A 23,625-nucleotide genomic window follows, 5' to 3' on the forward strand; every position below is an offset into this window, starting at 1 on the left:
CCCGAGATCATCGATACGTAGCTTAGTTCAGCAATCAGAGATTCGGCATACGTTCAATGAATGGATTGATTCTCTTCACAAGACTCAAAATAAGGAACGTAATGAGGTAACCCATGTTCCTATTTTGATTCCTTCATCTGATGATATAGTTGATGACATTGAGGTTATGAATATAAATGGTGAGAATGAAGTTAAAATTGACATAGAAGACATTCAAGAAAAGGTTGATTTCTGGAGCTCAGCTGTGATATGTTATGTTGTTGGATCAAATCCTCCTATTCAAGTAATAGAAGGTTTTATTCGACGAATATGGAAGAATTTCCAGGTTGATAAAGTGGCGATGGTGAAGAAAGGCATTTACATAGTGAGATTTAAAGTTATGGAAAATCGTGATATGGTGTTGAAGGGGAATTACTTCTTTGATAGTAAACCCTTGGTGGTTAAGCCTTGGAATCAGGACATGGATGTGGAAAAAGAAGAACTGAAATCAATCCCAATTTGGATCCAATTGAAGCTGGAATTTAAATATTGGGGTGAGAAATCTTTGTTAAAATTGTTGAACAAATTGGAAAACCATTACAATGAGATGAGGCAACTAAGAAGAGAGATAAGGTTCAATATGCGAGAGTGTTAATGGAGGTTCAATTGTCACAACAATTTCCGGAGTGTGTTCACTTTATAAATGAACATGGTGTTCGAACTCAGGTAGATATCCATTATGAATGGAAACCAATAGAATGTCATGTATGTCATCGATTGGGTCATGAGACAATTAATTGTAAAAAGGCTAAGAAGCAGCAATGGATTCAGAAAGCTGTTCAAAAGCCAGAGGAGGCAGTGGAGAATAGGCACATAGAAGTACCAGAAAAGGCTAATATACAGAAGGCTCAGCCTGAGGTGGACCCAGAAGGTTTTCAAAAGGCTCTTAAACCTATACGAATGAGAGTGGGGCAACACAAACCTACAATTACTAGCAATGTTTTTGGGACACTGGAAGGGGAAGCTCATGGACATGGAGTAGATGTAGATGGAATGTTAGATGGTGAAAAAGGGAAATCAAAACTAGGAGGGGGGGGAACCCTTCCTCTGACAATGGATAGGGTCTTAGCATGGAATGTCCGGGGAGTCAACAATCCTAAAAAGCAACTAGAGATTAAAGCTTTCCTCCATAAATATGTTGTGGGGTTGGTTGGCTTGCTGGAAACCAAGGTGAAGGCTGTTCACCTTGGTGAATTGTATCATAAAGTGTTTCAGGGATGGTGCTTCTCTTCAAATATAAGCTACCATCCAGGGGGTAGAATTATTTTAGCTTGGAAGCATGGAATATTTCAAGTAAACATTATTAAAGCAACAAGCCAGCTCATGCACTGTTTTATTGAGCCAGTGAGCAAAGTGCATAGTTTCTATTGCACTTTTATCTATGCTTTTAATCAATGTGGGGAGAGAGAAGTTTTATGGCATGATTTAGCTCAACTCTATACTACTGACCCATGGCTAATCATGGGTGATTTCAATTTTGTGAGATATCCTAATGAAAGGATAGGTGCTGTTATCAGGGCTCATGAGATGATGCCTATGAATAACTGGTGTGCTGGTTGTGACTTAGATGATTTGAAAAGCTCAGGGTATTTTTTCACTTGGAATAATAAGCAGCGGGGGTATAATAGAGTGTTCTCTAAAATAGATAGAGCACTTAGTAACATGGCCTGGCATGAGGTATTTCCAACAGCAGAAGTGAGCTTCATGCCTGAAGGTGACTTTGACCATTCACCTGCCTTGTTGACTGTTTATCCTAGAGGTGATAGTGGTAAAAAAACCTTTTAATTATTACACTATGTGGAGGCATTCTCCTCAATATGATAGCACAGTAAGGGATCAGTGGAATAAAAAAGTTGAAGGAACAAAGATGTTTGTTGTTGTGCAGAAGTTGAAGCTAGTCAAAGTTGCCCTGAAAAACCTTAATAAGGTAGGGTTTCATGATGTCCAGGTTGATGATAGTATAGCCTATCATGCAATGATAGATGCACAGGTGGAAATGCACAACCACCCAGGGCAGATTGCATATCCAGAGGCTGAGCAGATTGTTACTAGGCAATATCAAGTCAAGCATCAAATTTACACAGAATACCTTAAACAACAGGCAAAGCTTGAATGGATTAAGCATGGAGATGAAAACACTGTTGTTTTTCATCAGAGTATTAGAGCTAGAAGGGTTAAGAATCAGCTCTATGCCATTACTGATGCTCATGGTGTGTGGAAGGATAATGCAAAACGGGTGGAAGAGGCTTTCATTTACTATTATCAGAAGCTGCTGGGTACTAATCATGTTAATAGGAGACATGTGTTACAACAAATTGTTCAGAATGGTCCTAGGATCACTGAAGAGCATAGAAGAGTTCTGAATGCTTCCTATACAGCAGAGGAAGTGAAGGCTGCTATGTTCTCTATCCCTGGCAATAAAGCACCTGGGCCAGATGGATTTGGGGCCCATTTTTACAGAGATAACTGGGAGTTAGTTGGTAATGAAGTAACTGCTGCAATCTTGGATTTTTTCACTCATAAGAAGTTGCTCAAGGAACTGAACTCTACAGTGATTACTCTACTGTAAGTGGTTTCAAGCCTATCTCATGCTGCAATGTTCTGTATAAATGTATCACTAAAATTCTCTGCAATAGATTGAGAGGGGTGCTTCCAGACATCATTGCTGAGAATCAGGGAGGGTTTGTTCATGGAAGATATATTGTGCATAATATTATGGTTGTGCAAGATATGGTTAAACACTATGGTAGGAAATCAGCTAAACCTAGTTGTTTAATCAAACTTGATCTTCAGAAAGCCTATGATACTGTTGATTGGATGTTTTTACATGAGATGCTCATCCACTTAGGCTTCCCTAATCATTTCATAAAATTGATTATGGAATGTGTTACAAAGTTCTCCTTGATGATTAATGGAGTCATGAAAGGTTATTTTGGCTCAACAAGAGGTCTAAGACAGGGAGACCCAATGTCTCCTCTACTGTTTGTCATTTGTATGGAGTATCTGTCTAGGGTGCTAGGGAAGATGAGCCAACTGGAGCAATTTCATTTTCACCCAAAGTGTCAAAGCCTTAATCTCACTCATCTTTGCTTTGTAGATGATCTTATTCTATGTAGTAAAGGGGATTTTCCATCTGTATATCTGTTATTGCAAGCTTTCAAACTTTTCTCTGACACATCTGGTTTGAAAGCAAATGTGGGGAAGTCTGAGTTTTACTGTTGTGCTATGAATGAGGATGAGATTCAAAGGATTACTCATGTGTTAGGGTTGCAAAGAAGTTATCTTCCTTTCAGATATTTGGGAGTCCCTATATGTTCAAAAAAGATTTCTAATAGCCAATGTGAAATCTTAGTTGAGAAGATGGCTGCTAGGATCAAGATGTGGAGCTCAAGACATCTTTCCTATATAGCAATGGTGCAGTTGATTAATTCTGTTCTTATGAGCCTACATGTTTATTGGGCTCAGGTGTTTGTACTTCCAAAACAAGTTCTACACAGCATAGAAAGAATATGCAAAGCTTTTTTTGGTCTGGGAATACCTATACAACCAAGTCAAGCTACATTGCTTGGGAAAAAACTTGTAGAAGCAAAGCACGTGGTGGGCTTGGGTTTAGAAATATTCATGTTTGGAATGTGGCTAGTATGGGGAAGTATGTTTGGAGTGTGGCACAACATGCTGAGAATCTCTAGGTGAAATGGATCCAAGCTGTGTACCTAATGGATGCAGATTGGTGGGATTACTCTCCAAGAACCAGTGGCAGCTGGTATTAGAGACAAATATGTGCAACAAAACACACATTACAGCAGTACTTCAGTAGGGAAGAGTTTTACTCAATGAGTACTTACTCTACAAAAAAAAAAGTATATCATAAGATGATGGAGCAGCAAGAACTGGAGCATGTTCATTGGGATCACATGGTTTGGAATAGGATCAACACTTCAAAGCACAGGTTTATATCCTGGCTACCTATACAGACCAGATTATGCACAAAGGAAAAATTAGCTCAGTTTGGTGTTAGCAATTCAAATACATGCAGCATATGTGACATTGAAGTTGAGTCTCATGATCACTTATTTTTCAAGTGTGATTTTAGTAGAAGGTTGCTGAGTGAAGTTAAGCAGTGGATGGGAATTACTAGTAGATCTACTGATCTGGTTCGTTTGCAGCAATGGATACATCATAGTCAGAGGACTAAGTTCAAGAGGAATGTGTGGTATGTTAGCCTTGCTGCTGCAATTTACTTCAAATGGCAATGCAGGAACAAGGCTTATTGGGATCAAACTATTCCAAATCCTAGGCATGTATTTGTTAGTCTCAAACAAACTGTTAAGCAGCGAGTTGTTACTGTTATGCCTCAAAAGGTTTCTAAGGTTGATCAAAATTGGTTTGTAAGTTTGTAATGGATTGTCCTTGTTACTTCTCTAGGCTTAGGGGTCCAAACTAGTTGGTTTGCTTTGCCTAGAGAGTATTGGTTGTATGGTGTTTGAGCATTAATAATATTACACTTACTTATCAAAAAAAAAACATCTGACAAGGTTCGAATCATTCAGGAGAAAATGAAAACTGCACAGAGTCGTCAGAAAAGTTATGCTGACCTTAAAAGAAGACATGTAGAATTTTCAGTAGGTGAATCAATATTTCTAAAAGTTTCTCCTACCAAAGGAATAGTGAGGTTTGGCAAAGCAAGAAAACTTCGTCCTAGATACATTGCCATTTGAGATTATCGAGAAAATTGGAAGGTAGCTTACCGATTAGCACTCCCTAGTGAATTTTCTCGAATTCATGATGTGTTCCACATTTCACTTTTACGCCGATATATACCAGACCCATGCCATATCATTACTATACCCCCTATTCGAGTTGGAGAAGATTTGACTTATGAAGAGCAACCTGTTCAAATTTTAGATCATAAAGATAAAGTACTACGCAACAAAGTAATTCCGTTGGTAAAAGTGTCATGGTCTAATCACTTTGAAACAGAAGCTATATGGGAAGTCGAACAGGATATGCGAGACAAGTACCCACACTTATTTTGAGGTAATTTAACTTTAAGTTTCGAGGACGAAACTTCTTTTAAAGAGGGGATAATGTAATAACCAGGAAAAAAAATTAGTAAGAGATTAAAGGTTAAAGTATTATTATAAGATAAACTAGTCCCTAAGATCTTATATACGTTATTTTATCGTTTATATGATTATTTTAGGTGAAGTTATGTGTTTCCTTCGCTTTGTACATTTGTTCAGGAAAAGTTATATGTGCATACATATATCATTTATATTAACATTATAGCTTATAAAGTACTTTAAGGGTCAAGGATTAATAAAATTATCAATTACTAGTTTATGAGCTTATAAATATATCTAGTAAGATTTTTAGTAAGTACCACATAAATCTAGAATGCTCCAAACTCATAAATGGTTAACCTAATGACTAACGTTATTTAGTCTTTAGAATCGTCACTAATAATTTTACCTAAGAACTGACAATCGCTACCCATTTTCAGACAATACGTAAAAGACAATAGTTGTGGGTTTCAAATTGAACACCCAATGACACTTGACCATTGTTAAGTGAATACTTATCTTTCTTTATGGTGGTAAATCACCATACTTACGTGATTGCATTGATTTTGACCACTAAAAATGAACATCTCATTAGCCTAGGTTATTAGAGTGATGAACTAGAGTGATGAAATGTAACATAGAGAGGAAAGGGAAAAAAAAGAAGAAAGAAAGCAGCATGCATTGCCACAGCATAGTCAACTAACAAAAAAGTAAAACATTAATAAAGTTTCTTTACGTAAGCCGCAATTCATAAACTATAAATAGCATGAAGCTATTCAGTAATTTTTTTCAAAATAATATGAGCTGAGTACTGTAAGAACCAAAAAGAAAGAGAAAGAGAGTGTGAGAATAAATAGTAACTCAAAAATTGGGTACTATCAATATTATCAGGTACATTCTTGAATACCCCTTCTTAATGTTGTTTTGCTAGAATGTATTGTTATATTGATCTTTTTAGATAAATTATTAGTAATAGTTTTGCCTTAATAGTAAAGGTAGATTGTGATTTATAAAGTGTGTTTATAATGCAAATGGTATTTGTCATATTATGATTTATATACAAGGTAATTCTAAAAATACTATTATATGTGGTAATAATGATGGTATATAAAGATGTTACTATGATAAAATGAAATGGAGGTTTGTAGTATTATAAAATGGAGGTTCGTGGTATTATAAAATGGAGGTTCGTGATTTGTGTTGGAGGAATGAATTATATATGGAGTGGCGTACGTCATTGTAGGGGTGTGCACACGGAAGTATCAGGAGAGGCTAAAGGCCTGAAAAAAATTATCCGGAGTGTCGTACGTCATTGTAGGGGTGTGCACACGAGATTTGTTGGGAGAAACTATAACAAATAATTTTATATAATCGTAACCGATTATTTTATATAATTATCTGCAAAGTGTTTTTTTTTTTTACATGGTATTGAGAATGTACTGGACCCTTTTGGGTTGACTGTTATAAAATGTTTTGTTTTCAGGTACCAGTATTGGAAATGGGAAAGAGTGAGAAAAAAAAAACTTAGGATTAATATACTATATGTTGTTAACTTATGTTTTATAATATCAGTATCATGTTTTAGGTTGTTTTTGCCTTGTATTTCTATTATTAGGAATACGGCAGTAATGTCCTATAAACTCTTTATATCCTATAATAAACAAATATGTAATATTTGGTTCGATCCTGGTACTGGCATTTAATGTTCTTTTATTAGAATTATATAAATTACAGGCGTTACACTTCCTCTGTATATATCCGGTTAAACCTTTGTTGTTTACAACTTTTCTCTTTTTTTTAAAGCACGTAACTACCTAAGCACTTATGTTTCCAATGCCACTCCAAGATTCACTTTGCATAAATTACTGTGAAAAAAGAGAATCGGAAACTTTGGGACAGAGGGGGTAGATGCTTAACAACTCTTTATTAAAAAAATTAAATTGTTATTCAGAAAACTAGTCCCTTGTTTTTTTGGGTGAACAACCAAGGTATCTACTGCTAGTAGTAGTGACTAATCCCCTCGCCCCCGGGTGTTCCATTTAAGGGTAAAGGGCTGGCCAAGAATCTCTTTCTATTCCCAAAGGTTGAGGATCGAACCCCCGATCAATTGATTAAGGGATAGAGTAAGCAACCACTATACCAAGGCCACTTGATTAGTCCCTTCTTTTTACTAGCCACAATGCTTTTCTTGGTTTCACAATTTGAATAGAGAAAAGTTGGCATTTGGTTGTAGTTTTCATTTTCAAATTCAAGATAACAGTAAATTGCAGTCATATGGAGTGACAAATGTCATTTTCATTATGAATAATCTTAACAGCCTGATATCCGCAAGGATTTTCACCTTCCACAGGTCATTGATCAATGTGGTTCCATATTCGAGCCTTTAATGTCATTCAGAATTATTATAGTAATTAATGAAGATCCTCTTGGATTTAACTCCGAATACCACAGTCTACATGTTGCTTGTTCTCATGAATTCCTCATAATAATAATAATAATAACTAGTTATTAGGTCCGGGCTATGCCCCGGGTAAGAAATATTTCATTTATTAATATTGTGCTTTGATATGATAGCACTAAATACAACTTGGTCTAGTGGTTAAAACTTTAGTTCATGAACTTGAGGTCACAGGATCAAATATATTAGTATAGATAATAATAATAATAATAATAATAATAATAATAATAATAATAATAATAATAATAATAATAATAATAATAATAATAATAATTAATTTGAAGTAATACAGCATCTATAACATATCAATACTGGTTTGTTTAATCTAAAATTATGCAAAACCACGATTCTTTTTGTAATATCCAACCTCAACGTATATCAATCCAGTGTAAGATCTCGATGTTGACAACCCTGTATATTAGTTTTAAAGAGTAGCACACACAAAATGTATCATACACTCGGGTTACCGAGAACATAGTATATCCAAAACTGCTTTTTGCCCAATGCTCATTTGAAATCACCCAATTGAGCAAAATATACTAATAAATGAGAATTTCAAATGAGCAAATGAACAAATATATAAGTATTGAGTGTACTATGTAACATGTACATGATATACCCGTGTGTATGATGAATGAACTCGAGTAACATATATAAATGGGTTTGAGCTTCAACCTATAAATAGAGGTGCATCATATGCAAAGAAGCTCATGCACCTCATCATACAATAAAAACGAAATATATCCTTTCTCCCAAGGTCTGGAAATCAAATGGCAACTAAGAATAGCACATCACTCACCAAACTCATCATCTTTGGGTTCATGTGCTTCTTTATTACTTTGAGTCTTGGTATTGCTGCTTTAGATTATGTTCTGCATTTCTATTTTCTAATCATCATAATCATATACTTTAAAAGTTAATGAATTGCTGTCCGCACTCCCCTATCTTCCTTCCTGTTTGTGAATTTTGATAAAGAGAGTATATTGGAAGTTGCAGTTTAGTGGCGTATAAGTCAAAATCAAATTGCATAGATTGTTAGATATTTTTAATCAAATCTACGCACTAGGTTGCACATCGATGGGTATGGGTACGGGTACGGGTACGGGTGCAGATTGGGTACGGGAACTAAAAACGGCAAGATTTTGACATTTTAGGAAAGGGTACGCTTACTCATACAGGATACATATCGTATTGGGTACAAGTGCGAGTACGAGTACGTGACCTAGAATGCGAGTACGAGTACGTGACCTATAAGAAGTGCTCATGCTACATAGTTTACGTATGCTTAAAAGTTATATAGCATTAATAAGAAATTTGTTGACTTATGATTTATATGACATCATAAAGTAGCATTTTAAAGGACATTGCATCGATATTGTACAGTAACAATTTTTTTCTAAAAGAAATTGTTGGTCTTATAATTTGAAGAGGAGGTAATTTATAATCTAAGTTTTCTCAAAAGGATTACTATATATGAAGCATAGAGTTAATTTGTCATAATGATTTTGATCATATTTAATCCATTCTAATTACTAGTGACAAGATTAAGGCAATGCCATTATAGGATTGTTAATATTCAATAATTTTGGTTTATATTAAGTCATTAACATACAAATGCATTTGTGATATGCAGCAAAAGCAGCAAGAGAAGTCAAAATCGATGATAAAAGAGTGTATTTTTGCCTTCCAAATTCAGAGCCATGTAATGATACTACGGCGTGCTTAAAAAGATGCATGGTAGCCATACAACAAGGAGGTGTATGTCGTCCTCCCAAAGACGATCCAAGCACTACCTGTTGTGCCTGTTTTATTGATACTTAAGATAATGGTGATATGCCAATTACTAATAAAAGTTATTTGATCACTCTATATAGTCATTATAATAAATGTTAGTGTTTTGGCTCGTGCAATACAAATAATATCTCGTGTAACTTATACCATTAACATTATATAAACTGAGATTCTGAGAACATTTGAATATTGATGTGTGAAAAATGCGTTTTTGATGATAATGTGATTGCGGTAAATCAATAAGGATCACTCAATTAATGAAACTGAAAAGTTGAAGTAATTAAGACTCCATTAAATCTAGAATTTGTACCAGATAGATGAAACGCGAATGAATCATCAAAGGCTTCAAAGCACATGACATATTAATGCGCAATCCTAGTAAAATAACCTTCCTTTCAATGTAATGCTAGTTGATACTAGTGGCTATTGGTGCAGGTTGGGCGGGCCGGACCGTGGGTCATAGCGGGCTAAGATGAGATTTCACAGCCTAAGATCAGACTGTGAAATTCATGGGTTGGACGGGCTAGCCCGCGCGCTGAAAAATATTGGCCCACACCAGTCTGTTACCGGTTTTCACGATTTGGAAAGCGGATCTGGCGGTTCGTGGGTCTAGTGGGCTGGATCGGGATGGCGAGCCAACATGAGAATTTTTTTTTCAAAATTATTTAATCATTGAAATTATTCATTATTGTTACATAAAATCTTTAAAATGAATTAAAATATATATAATTATTAATATTAATGAATAATTTCATTATTTTAAATTTGATTGAATTATAATATATGCAATTCGATTAAAATATATACAATTTGATTAAAATATACGCAATTTGGTTCAATATTTACTTGGATTGGGTTGGGCTGGACCGGTTTCGTGGTCCGAGCTGGACAATTTTAGTAGCGGACTTTAGTGGGCTAAGCTCAAGAAATTTGGCCCACGACCCATGTTATGACAGACGTGAGAGAGAAACAAATAATGAATGCAAAACAATGAAAATCAGACAACCGATTTACGTGGTTCACCAATTTGGCTACGTCCACGGGCAGAGAGAGAGAATATTTTATTATGTGAAGAAAACCATATTACAGAGAGAATTAAGTATAATTCATCATATAAAACAATTAGGTTAATGACCTATTTATTATACTCCAGCGTCAAAAACGCATTTTCCGGACAAAACGTCGAACCGCCCGACTTGCCCGGGCGAAATCCGCCCGACCGGGCGGGATTTCACTTTCCCAAAACAGCTTGCGTGCCCGACTGAAAGTGCCCAGGCGAAATCCGCCCGACCTACCCGAGCGGGGCGCAAGACAAAACAGTTTCGTCAGTTCTTCGTAAAACAGTCATAACTTTCTCGTTTCTCAGCGTAATTGGGCATATGACCTATCGTTGGAAAGCTCTTGGAACAAGATATCACCTCCAATTTGAATCACATCAAAAAAATATATAGATCGAGAGATATGTGTATTAGAAGTCAGCCTTATGTCATCCCTTAGCTTTTTCATGTATTCTACCAAACACCTTCAAGGCACCATTCAAGGCACTATTCTTACAAATCTCCACCTTGACTTGAATCCTCTCACAATAAACCAGAATAACAAATGCATTGATCATAATGCCCAGAATCTCCCTACAACAGACTTGTCCCAAAAGACAACCAGACCAGATTAGTCCCTAAGGACCCCAGAATTGCGCGAAGGGGGCAACTAACAATCACGAACATTGAGTAAGTCCAAACAATGTTGAAACTTTGCGGAACCGGCTTGGTGAATATATCAACAGGATTATCAGCAGTTCCTACCTTCTCACCTTAATCTAGTCTCATCCTCAAAATGATATCTCACATCAATATATTAGTCCTCTCATATGGACTTGATCCTTGCTAACATATTGCACTCAGACTGTCACATACACAATAGCCTGATCTGATGTAACCAAATCACTAACTAGCCCTTTAGCCATATCCCTCTTTAGCATTGTCAACGCCATGTACTCTGCTTCAGTAGTAGACAAAGTAACTGTAGCCTGCAAAGTTGCCTTCCAACTAACGACAGAACCACCAAGAGTAAATATAACCAGTCATTGACCTCCTACTTCAACATCTCCAGCATAATCAGAATCGAATAACAGTGACTAAACACTGAGTATCATTCCCATAAATAGGACCAAGTAGAGTACCTCTAAGGTAACGAAAAATCCTCTTGACTGCCTGCCAGTGCTCCTTACCAGGATCACCCATGAACCTACTAATAACAAACTGCATGTGCAAGATCCGGCCTAGTGCAAACCATAGCATACATCAAACTCCCTACTGCACTAGCATAAGGAACCCGACTCATGTACTCCTTCTCCTCAGCAGTCTTGGGTGAAAAAGCAACAGACAAGTGATTATTGGAAGCACTTTGAGTGTCTATAGGCTTAGCTTTTGTCATGCCAAATCTTAACAGAATCTTCTAATATAACCTTTCTTGACAAGAAAAGTTTCTTCTGACTCTTTCCCTATAGATCTCCATCCCCAAAATCTTTTCGTAGCTCCCAAATCCTTCATCTCAAACTCAGCACTAAGAAGACCCTTCAACCTCTGAATATCAGACTTAGTCTTTGCAGCTATGAGCATATCATCTACATACAGGAACAAATATATAAATGACCCATCACTCAGCTTGCTGTGGTACACAACAATCATACAGACTCCTATTGTAGCCTAACTCAATCATGTAGCTGTTAAACCACTTATACCACTGCCTAGGAGACTGTTTTAGTCCATACAAAGGCTTCTTCAATCTGCAAACATAATTTTCTTTTCCAGGAACTCGGAACCCATCTGGTTGTGTCATATAAATCTCCTCTTCCAACTCCCCGTCTAGGAAAATTGTTTTCACATCTAGTTGCTCAAGTTCAAGATCCTGATGTGCAACTATTGCTAGTAGCACCCTGATGGAAGTATGCCTGACTACTGGTGAGAAAATCTCATTATAGTCTACTCATTCCCTTTATGTGAACCCTCTTGCAACAACCCGAGCTTTATACTTGACCCCCTCAGAGGGTGAAGACCCTTCCTTCTTCTTGAAAACCCATTTGCATGTCACAATCTTCCTCTCCTTAGGACGTTTGACTAGTTCCCAAGTCTGATTCTTATCTAGAGACTCCATCTCATCTCCCATTGCAGCGAGCCATAGAGTAGACTCACTGCCAGAAACAGCTTCTTTATAAGTGGATGGATCATGGTTTTCAACCTCCATATCCTAGCAACCTGTAGTGCATATGCAACCATGTCATACCTCTTTGGAGGCTCCACACTAGCTCTATCAAGTGCTATGCTTGGTTGATATACTTCAGATGTGGTTGAGTGATAACTAGAAGACTCTTCAGTAGCACCATGTTGATCTTCTCCACCTTGGTGCTGTGATTCACTCTCAGCCTGTGTGACTTGCAGCTCCACCTGTTTATCAACATCAATACTAACAGACACCACAGTAGACTTCACAAGAGAGTTAAGCATAGAATTTTCATCAAATATTACACTTCTACTAAGTATAACACGATTTTAAGAAGGTGACCAGGTTCTATAGCCCTTAACTCCACTCCCAAAACCCACAAATACACCCTTCTTAGCTCTAGTTCTTTAATTACCTTCATTTACATGATAATAAACAGTAGAACCAAAAACTCTCAACAGAGAATAATCTGCAGGCTTACCAGACCACACCTCATAAGGTGTTTTACAGTCAATACTTGTATGAGGTCCACGGTTGATCAGATAGCAAGCTGTACTCACAGCTTCTGCCCAAAATCTCCTAGCCAATCCAGCATTTGAGAGCATGCACCTTGCGCTCTCCAACAGTGTCTGATTCATGCGTTTTGCAACTCCATTTTGTTGTGGCATATTTCTAACAGTATGATGGCGAGCAATCCCTTCATTCTTGCAGAACTCATCGAACTCAGACCATCAGAACTCCAGACCATTATCAGTACGCAGCCTTTTGACCTTCCTTTCAACTTGATTTTCCACTAAAATCTTCCACTGCTTGAAGTTCTTGAAGGCCTCACTTTTATGCTTCATCATAATCACCCAAGTCATTTTTGAATGATCATCGATCATCGACACAAAATACCCGTGACCTCTAATAGATGCAACTCGGGAAGGTCCCCAACAGTCAGAATGGATATAATCAAGAGTACCTTTCGTTGCATGAACCGCTTTTGGGAACTTGCTGCGATGAAGCTTCCCAAACACACAATGTTCAGAAAACTCTAGATCCTGCACCTTGTGCCCACATAGAAGACCCCTCTTCGACAGAATTTGCATCCCCCTTTTACCCATGTGCCCAAGTCTCATATGCCACAGCTTGGTCAACTCCTCCTTGTGAATCTCAGATGATGCAACAGTAGCAGAACCTGTCACAGTAGAACCTTGAAGAATATATAAGGTACCAATTTTAATACCTTTCATAACCACCTTTGAACCTTTATAGACACTCATAACTCCACCTTCACCTTGAAAACTGAAACCCTTGCTATCAAGAAGACTCAAATATATCAGATTCTTTGTCATTAAAGGAACATGCCTAACTTCGTTCAAGGTACATAATGTACTATCATGAGTCCTCACCCTGATAGAGCCTATTCCAACTACTTTGCAGGCAGCACTGTTGGCCATAGAAACATTGCCTCCGTCTATCTGCTTATAAGTTGAAAACCACACCCTGCATGGACTAATATGATACGACAACCCAGAATCAAGAACCCACACATCCCTACAATGTGACTAGCTATTAACTACTAGGGCCAGATCTTCCTTAAAATTACCTCCAGTTTCTGCTAGAGCAGCAAAACCTTCATTCTTGTTCTGCTGCTTCTTTTTCTTAGGCCATTCATTTTTTCAGTGTCCCTTTTCCTTACAGTAATTACAGACATTAGTAGTTTTAGGACCCTTAGAATTCGAATTTTTAAAGTTCGTTTTCTTTTTACCATATTTCTTTTGTCCCTTACCCCCAGTAACTACTAATTCAGATGCCTGATTCTTTATACTAGAACCAGATGCCTGATGACGGACCTCTCTAGTATGAAGAGCAAATCTTACTTCTTCTAACAACAGACTATCTTTCCCAACAATAAAAGAATCCACAAAATTCTCATATGATACAGGCAAAGATACTAACAATATTAAAGCAGCATCCTCATCATCTACTTTAACATCGATATTTCTCAGATCTAGCAAGATAATATTCAGTTTATCTAAGTGATCCCTTATAGACGTACCTTTCTGCATATGCAGGCTGAACAGACGTTGCTTCAAAAGCAACTTGTTGGTTAGAGATTTCGTCATGTATACACTCTCTAACTTCAACTACAGACCAACAGCAGTTTCCTGCTCCGCAACTTCAGTAATTATGTCGTCAGACAGACATAACATAATTGTTGAATGTGCCTTTTCCTCCAGAATTTTCATGTCAGCGGTGACTGAATCTGTTGACCTTTTTGCCAACAGCGCCCACAACCCATGTTGCTTCAATAAAGCCCGCGTCTTGATTTGCCACAGACTGAAACTATTCCTCCCAGTGAATTTATCAATCTTCACATTCATCCCAGACATCTTTCTCACACAGATCGAACACAAAGCTCTTGATACCAATTTGTTATGACAGTTGGAGAGAGAAACAAATAATGAATGCAAAATAATGAAAATCAGATAACATATTTACGTGGCTCACCAATTTGGCTACGTCCACGGGCAGAGAGAGAGAGAATATTTTATTATGTGAAGAAAACCATATTACATAGAGAATTAAGTTTAATTCATCGTATAAAACAATTAGGTTAATGACCTATTTATACTCCCGCGTCAAAAATGCATTTTCTGGACTAAACGTCGAACCGCCCGACCTGCCTGGGCGAAATCCGCCCAACCGCGCAGGATTTTGCTTTCCCAAAATAGCTTGCGCACCCGACTGAAAGTGTCCGGGCGAAATCCACCCGACCTACCCGAGCAGGGCACAAGACGAAACAGTTTCGTCAGTTCTTTGTAAAACAGTCATAACTTTCTCGTTTCTCAGCGAAATTGGGCATATGACCTGTCGTTGGAAAGCTCTTGGAACAAGATATCACCTCCAATTTGAATCACATCAAAAACATATATAGATTGATAGATATGTGTAAAGTTAGCCTTACATCATCCCTTTGGTTTTTCACGCATTCTACCAAACACCTTCAAGGCACCATTCAATGCACTATTCTTACAACCCACCCACCTCTTTCACGGTTCGAGCTGGGTTGGACCGGGCTTTTTACAGGTGCGGCCCACACAATCCACGAGGCGGGCTGGGGTGGATTGGCCCGCACTGTTGACCATCTCTAGTGGCTACTATCAAGCACGAGGATTTGTTTATATCGAAATAATAAATAACTTTCTAGATGCTTGACCTTATAACAAAAGTTGTTGTCTTTAAAGATCTTTTAAATTCTAATGAATTACTCTCTCCGTTTCATAATATAGTGCTCACATTCTTTTTTGCGTGTCTCAAAATGTTATGCTTGTTTTCTTTTTTATTAATTTGCTTGGACTAAATTATACTCAATTTCTACACAAACTTTTCAAAATACCCCTACTTTTCTTTCAATATATGTGCCCCTATTTATTGTTTTACGCTATTCCAAGCAACACGCATTGCTTTTTGATGTTTTTAAAAAGAAAAATAAAATAAACGAGCTAGCTCCAAAATAAAAGTACCAAATAAACACTTTATTTAATATTGTTCTTGAGAAATCCTACTACTCCATCTATTTTCCTTAACTCCCGTGAAAAATGAGAAGTTAGTACTATATTATGAGGCGGAAGGAGTATGTTTTTCTATAATGAGAGGAAGAGAGGAACTTTAGAAGAAATACTTTAACAAGTTCAAATCTTTTATCCCACTTTTTTGTATCATTATATAAGTCACTTAATATTATTGGTCCATCCCATGAAAATTAAACAAACTTCCTCTTATAAAAAAAAAAAGTAGCATCAACCAATAAGATTTAGTAGCACTTAAAATTAATTCTACAATAAGCGGGACAGAAAAAAATTACGTTAAACTATGGTAGGGTCCAAGCAAGTAAAGTAAGATATGGGATCCATTATCATTCCTCCTGCTCACAGCATGCACTAAACTTAAGCAACAATCAATCTATGGAAAACCTATTGTCATTTCCTCTCATCATATAATACTCCCTTTTGATCACTCATTTTTTTCCCAAGTCTAAGCTTCTATGAATGGCGGCAATCCCACTCACACTAGTCCTTTTTACTCTCATCATCACCATCACTCATAAAATATTCCACTACAACCACCTCCACCACCAAAATTTTCACTTCCTTTACTCAATAAACCCATTTGTTACTTGTGAAACCAATCTTTATTATGAACCTACAAGAAGATATATGTCAAAACTCAAATCTTCAAATCAAAATTGCTTCTTGAATCATTTTCAAACAGCTTACTGTCTAAGATTCGACCCGTTTTTAATGGGATTAAGGCTCTGACGTTGTTGTCGTTGTAGTAGTTACTGTCTCGGATTGTCTTCTCAATCTCTAAAACGCAGCCTATTCAGTATTCACCAATGATGGGGCTGCTGCACTTGGAGTTGTGGCTTGTTTTTTTTCTTCTCTATGGCATGTTTAGTGTCAGTTTCTGTGATCCAGACGGTATGTCTTTTAACTAATGCCTTCATCTCTGCCTGAATTCCATTGCCTGCCCTTTATATGGATACCCGAAATTCATGCTGCTAATGAAAATATTCTATTATTAGTTGCTATTCTATCTACTTTTGAAGTGTTTTGAACTATCGTATGGTCCACCAAATTGTAGAATATTTACCACATATTAAACAACATTTAGTAGGATATATAAGTCATCTTAGATTAGAGAAATTGTTAAACCCTGATCATTTTAAAAAATGATATCCAGTAAAATTCCAGTTTGGAACAGCAAAAGTCAGTCTCAATTAGTAACAAAATAAGTTTTAAGTAGTGAAATCAGTTTTAATCAGTAAAATAATTTGTGTTATATAGAAATTGTGAACAGGGGTCTTTGTTGGTTCATATATATGCCAAAATGAATATACTTTCTAGAGTGGTAGATTTGAGAATGTTGTGTTAGGATTTTCAGAAACTTATTATAAATAGAGGAGATGGGTAGTATAGGAAGTAGCTTACTTCTAGAAAATTGGAGGACTTTGAGAGGAGCTCCAAAGCCTTCAACTCTGGAGAAGCTTCAAGGGTATGTGACTGTGACCCCAAAAACAGTGACATGCATGTTTGAAGATGGTAGCTTCACAGGGATGGTTTTATGGATTCCTCGTGCTTTTGTTGAGCTTGTTGTGTAGGACTGCTCTCCTTGAGAATCTCTCCATCCTTGGTGCACTCCTCTGGTTATGTAGTATATAAAGGAATAACCAATTACACTAAAATACGGAGCTAATACAGCTTGAACCACACTTGCCTGCACATGTGTTTCTGAATTCTGATTCGGAATTGAGGTACCCAATCCCCTTGTATAATGTAGAAAAATGTGTTGGTCCTCGTAATTTGAGTGAGATTGTCATTGCGCAAAAGTAGATATGGTCAGGTATTTCCTTGTTCTCTTTAATGGTTATGTTCTATCTATCCATGGATATTTACAACTTTGGAAATGAGGACTTTACAGAGCATTCTCACAAGAACCTTCTTTATCCCCTTAAGATATTGACTTTCGTCCCAGTTTCCTCAATCTTACATAATTGTTCCTCATCACTTCTGAGCTCGGGTCTTCATAATGAGAATGATAGCCAACGTTGTTTGACATGTCTACTGATGTTTTTGTTCAGGTTTTCTGAGCTTATCTTGTGGGGGAACTGCCACTTATGCTGATTCACTAAACATAACATGGATCCCTGATGATGATTATATCAATGTGGGTCAAACAACCACTATCAATAATGTGGACAGCACATCTTCATCTAACACTTCAATCCGATATTTCCCTGATGTAAGAGCACGTAATTGTTATAAGATTCCTGTGCAAAATGCATCATCTTCAGTTCTTGTTAGAGCCAAATTTGCGTACCAGAACTATGACAAGCTCATGAGAGGTCCAGCATTTTCTCTGTCCCTCGGTAGATCTATGGTTGCTACAATAAACCTCTCAAAGGTCGATCCTTGGATTGAAGATTTTGTATGGCCAGTTTCTAAGGATTATATACCAATTTGTTTCCATCGTATACAAAATGGTGGAGACCCAGTGATATCTTCTCTTGAACTTCGGCCACTTCCTCAAAGAGCTTACAATAACAGTTTGCATGGTCCTCAGAAGAATTTGCTAAGGACCTGTTATCGGATAAATTGTGGTTATACAAATGGTTCTCTTAGGTAACTTTTGTTCTATCCTAGTATGATTATATGCAAGGTTAGGAGCTCTTATACATCAATTCAAACATGATCAGGTACCCCTTGGATCAATATGATCGTGTATGGGATGCTGATGAAGATTTTTCACCCTCTCATCTGTCAATGGCTCTTTATACCAAATACGACCTCAATACCTCCTCAATAAATGAGGTACCGCCTATGGTTGTTGTGCAAACCGCCAGACTGCTGGAGAGAAGAAATCTGTTGACTTATGATCTACCATTAGATGAGCTTGGAAGCTACTATGTAGTTCTCTACTTTGCTGGGATTGTACCTGTTTCCTCTAGGTTTGACATATTGGCTAATGGAGGAATTATTCAATCAAATTACTCTGTGATTAGCAGAAACTCGACTGTATTTTATTTTACAATGGAGCAGATAAGGGGACTGAACATTACCCTCCAAAACATCAGCTTTTTCCCTCTAATCAATGCTATAGAGGTGTTCGAAATAGTTGATATACCTCCAGAAACTTCTTCAACCACAGGTAATGATGCCAATGATTTTACTTACATAGGAGCATTATATTATTTTTTTGCTTTATTAATTTTGTTTGTATTATTGGATTGTGCAGTTTCAGCTCTTGAGGTTATTCAGCAGTACACGGGTCTGGATTTAGGATGGGAGGAAGATCCATGCTTTCCAAGACCATGGAATCATTTAACATGCGATGGAAATCTTGTCACATCTATGTATGTGAAGCCATAAGTTATATCATACAAGTACAATGCAATTTCTCTCTGCAAATTCTGGCTAACATAGTCGGCCTTTTGTGCAGAGGACTTTCTGGCATAAAGTTGAGGTCAATCAGCCCTGCCTTCGGTGACCTATTAGATCTTAGAACACTGTAAGTTGTTTAACCTCAAAATATAGGCATAGAGCTACTTATGTTCATTTCTAATGTCAACTTTTGTTGCTGAATGCTCTAGGGACTTGCATAATGCATCCTTAGCAGGAGAGATACAAAACTTGAATGGTTTGCTACATATAGAGGAACTGTAAGCTTATGTTAGGTTATAACTTGTGAATTTTAGATCCCAATTTGGTAATCAGAAATCTTACTGCAATGATTTATGTCTGAAGAAATTTGAGTTTCAACAATCTCACGTCCTTTGGGACTGATCTGGAGAGCCTAGTGAATCTTCAACTTCTGTGAGTCATATGCTAGTCTTAAACAATAGACAGTTACCTATTCAGTAGAATGTAATCGTCTAATACTTGTTGATTGCTTTCTTTTTGGAGGGATTTGAAAAACAACAGCTTACAAGGAACGGTTCCTAACAAGCTGGGAGATTTGAAGAAACTTCACTTACTGTAAGAAAGCATATGCTGCACAAATTAGTGCAATTTCTTCCTTAAAATTCCACCTTTGTGTATATATCCTCTAACTTAACAGGAACCAAATTTCAGGAATCTGGAAAACAATAAATTACAAGGGTCTCTTCCGCACTCTTTACAGAAAGAAGGTTTGGTTGTCAGGTACAAAATGTTAATGTTGGAGCTATCTGGTAAATCAGCTTGCTGAAACCATTAACTTTGGTTGTGCTTGTGGTTCAGGACGTTGGGGAATTTGTGCTTGTCTTTCTCGACATTAGTATGCAACCATTCTGGGGATGCTCCAATTGAGGCACCTCAATTTACTGTGGTCCCTGAAAGGAAGCACAGAGGTCATATGCGTATAGTCATCATTCTTGGTGCAGTTGTTGGAAGCATATGTGTGCTTGTTACGATTGGTTTTCTCGTATTATTATATGTGAGAAAGAATGCACCTAAATTCAGTGATGTAGCAAGTATGTAGAACTTGATTTTGAGCATTTATGTTCAGTTCTAATGCTATTACACAAAACTGTGTCTTCTTCCTAACATGGGTATTCTACTGTAATTGCTAGGGGCTGAAGCTGATATTAGAAACTGGAATGCATCCACGGTATATTCTTACAAAGAAATTAGAAAAGTAACAAAAAATTTCAAGGATGTAATAGGGCGAGGAAGTTTTGGATCTGTTTACCTTGGGAAGCTTCCTGATGGAAAGATGGTTGCTGTGAAAGTTCGATCAGATAATACACAACTTGGAGCTGATTCCTTTGTTAATGAGGTTCAATCTCTTGTTTTGTCCATCATAAATTTTGAATTTATACTTGATATTGAACTTTAATCAATTTTTAAACCATGCATCATATACGAGGTTTGCATCTGTTTGTAGGTTCGTTTACTCTCACAAATTAGACATCAGAATCTGGTATCTTTGGAAGGGTTCTGTCATGAGTTAAATCACCAGATACTGGTTTATGAATATTTACCTGGTGGATCACTGGCTAACAGCCTGTATGGTATGGTTGCATTATCAGAAAGCTTAATACTTTGTAATTACTTCTCACATGTTTTGGAAATACCAAGTCTTTAACTCAATAATGTTCAGGTTCAAACAGTGAGAAGTTCACACTGAACTGGATACGGAGACTTAAAATTGCCATTGATGCCGCAAAAGGTATATTTCGCCTTCTCTCTGTCCTCCTAGAAAATATAACAATGAAAAGATCTTCACAACTACTTGAAAACCACATACTTTTTGTAGGTTTACACTATTTGCACAATGGGAGCGAACCAAGAATAATACACCGCGATATCAAATGCAGCAACATACTTCTTGATGCACAGATGAACGCAAAAGTTGCTGATTTTGGCCTGTCAAAGCAAGTAACTGAAGAAGATGCAACCCATGTAACTACCATTGTAAAGGGCACTACTGGATATCTTGACCCTGAGTGAGTATTATAATTTGCCCATGCAGAGACAATTGGTTATTAATTGTTGTTAAGTCTTTCTGATTCGATCTTGTTCCTTCATGCAGGTACTACTCTACCTTACAGTTAACTGAAAAAAGTGATATCTATAGCTTTGGAGTTGTTCTTTTGGAGCTCATTTGTGGTCGGGAACCATTTACTCGTCAATATGGAGCTCCAGACACCTTCAATTTGGTTTTATGGGTACGTACAAACTGATGTGTCCTTCCTGATATACATGTATAAGATTGTGACTCCATAATTTGTGTACTCCACAGCTTAGAGTAGATCCTTTCTGTGTTTCTGGTTAATAATTTGACACTTGCGTCTGTGCTTCACCCTTAAACTCAAACTAAAACCCAAACAGAAGTTTTTGGGGATCTAAAAACGTCAGCCTGAAAAAAAATTCGGAATTTTTCTGCCAGAAACTTCGAAACTGGAAGGACTCGGGTAATTAGCAGGTTTAATCTAATGGACTTTTCAATTCAAGGACCCTCAACATGTTGCAGGCTGACGTGATTATCACCTTTTTGTTCTGTTTTTTGTATGCTGGCGTTCAGCCGAACTAAATGTTTAATATTGAAAGTAGTAAGAAAATTACATGGTTTTGACTCATTTGATTCAGCAGAAATGGATGGTCAATTCTGTTTGGTGAAATTACCTGCATTCATAGATAGAATAGGGATTCTTCGTCCAAGCGCGCATTCTGTTGCCTGTGTCAGGAAGGCTGCTCTTCCCTGGCCACTTCGCCACCTTTGTTTGGTACGTAGTTTGTCAAAGAAAATCTCTTTCTTACTGTAATGAATGAATTCGGGGATTCCGACTGTGGGCTAAGCCCAGGGTCTTATTAGTATGACTGACCTGACTGAATAGTCTACTCGGATAATCCTGACAGCTTAGATTATGAGGAATCATTTACAGACTTGCGTGATATCTAACATCGTCATAATGGATTGTTGTGTGCAGGCCAAGCCATATTTGCAAGTGGGAATGTTTGAAATAGTGGATGATAACCTGGTACAAGACTTTGACATGGAGAGTATGAGGAAAACAGCAACTATTGCTTCAAGGTGTGTCGAGAGAGATGCGTCGATCAGGCCTACTACAGCTGAGGTACTGCATGAACTCAAAGAAGCCTACAGCCTTCAGCTTGCATATCTTGCTTCAAATGGACGAGCTACTTAAGAGCTTCAGTTCCAGTTCTAAGATGCAGCAGGAGTACGGTGCTTCATATAATAATCTTCATGGCGCTATATTTATGATACTAGCATAAACAGATACATATATTTAAGTCCGGCTTTAAGATATTGCAAGATAGAGAGATATACTATAGTTGCATACCTTGATTAGGATAAATGAAGAGAAATGTACAAGTATAGTTGAGAAAATTACAGATATCTTGATTGTATTTCAACCAAACTTTCAAGAATAACAAATACATCGTCTGCTTACACTGCTCAAAACTGCATCTGTGGGTAGCACAATATACAAATTCCAGGGATATCCTTTTTTGTCTTTGACAGAACTGCCCTCGTTCTTGCTTATGAGTTTGAACTTTTGATAATGTAACTGGTATAGCTCTTGGCACGAATATTAACTGATTCTAATATTTCAGGTTTCCCCTATGTGCAAAGGGTATCCTAAAATGTACTTCCTACCATTTAGAAAAATATATTTCCTTCATGCCCAAAAATATTGTCGTGTTTTACTTTCACTTCTCATCCGAATACTCGTTGAATAAATCACAACACGTGTTACTTAAAACATCGACGAGCATGACATAATTGTTATGGCTTCAAAATTGTGGCACAAAGGCCACCTCTAGGAAGCTAACCATAAATGACTATCTCCGCATAGCTAGCTCGTTCAGTCACAAAATTAACCATGCAAATCGTTGAGTAGATGTCCCTATGAGCTAGAGCTACCACATGTATATAGAGTTTCGGGAGAGAACTTTTCTTATATGACAATGTGAGAACAGTGAAATAGTAATCCCTTTTGATGAAAATGTAATATTTTATTAAGGTATTACATGGTTATCTTTTTTCTTTAAGAATTTAATC

General features: G+C 37.2%; 3 protein-coding genes across 3 annotated transcripts; all 3 read left to right on the plus strand.

The window, feature by feature from the left end:
- The first annotated feature begins 633 nt into the window (after nt 1-633).
- Nucleotides 634-1,824, plus strand: LOC125491981 (uncharacterized). The gene has a single exon (XM_048634062.1). The coding sequence runs from the start codon at nt 634-636 to the stop codon at nt 1,822-1,824; it is 1,191 nt and encodes a 396-aa protein (XP_048490019.1).
- Nucleotides 1,825-3,914: 2,090 nt separating this feature from the next.
- On the plus strand, nt 3,915-4,439 carry LOC125491982 (uncharacterized). Its single transcript, XM_048634063.1, has one exon. It carries the CDS (start codon nt 3,915-3,917, stop codon nt 4,437-4,439), a length of 525 nt encoding a protein of 174 aa, XP_048490020.1.
- Nucleotides 4,440-16,564: 12,125 nt separating this feature from the next.
- Nucleotides 16,565-23,015, plus strand: LOC104899507 (probable LRR receptor-like serine/threonine-protein kinase At5g48740). The gene is made up of 16 exons (XM_010686705.4): nt 16,565-17,039; nt 18,200-18,740; nt 18,815-19,266; nt 19,354-19,471; nt 19,558-19,626; nt 19,709-19,777; nt 19,863-19,931; nt 20,022-20,093; nt 20,190-20,258; nt 20,337-20,569; nt 20,669-20,874; nt 20,983-21,109; nt 21,199-21,267; nt 21,355-21,544; nt 21,631-21,766; nt 22,529-23,015. The coding sequence occupies exons 1-16, from the start codon at nt 16,955-16,957 to the stop codon at nt 22,745-22,747; spliced, it is 2,724 nt and encodes a 907-aa protein (XP_010685007.2). The 5' UTR covers nt 16,565-16,954; the 3' UTR covers nt 22,748-23,015.
- Nucleotides 23,016-23,625: the final 610 nt, after the last annotated feature.

This window comes from Beta vulgaris, chromosome 7 (genome assembly GCF_026745355.1).
Source record: "Beta vulgaris subsp. vulgaris cultivar EL10 chromosome 7, EL10.2, whole genome shotgun sequence".
NCBI lineage: Eukaryota > Viridiplantae > Streptophyta > Magnoliopsida > Caryophyllales > Amaranthaceae > Beta > Beta vulgaris.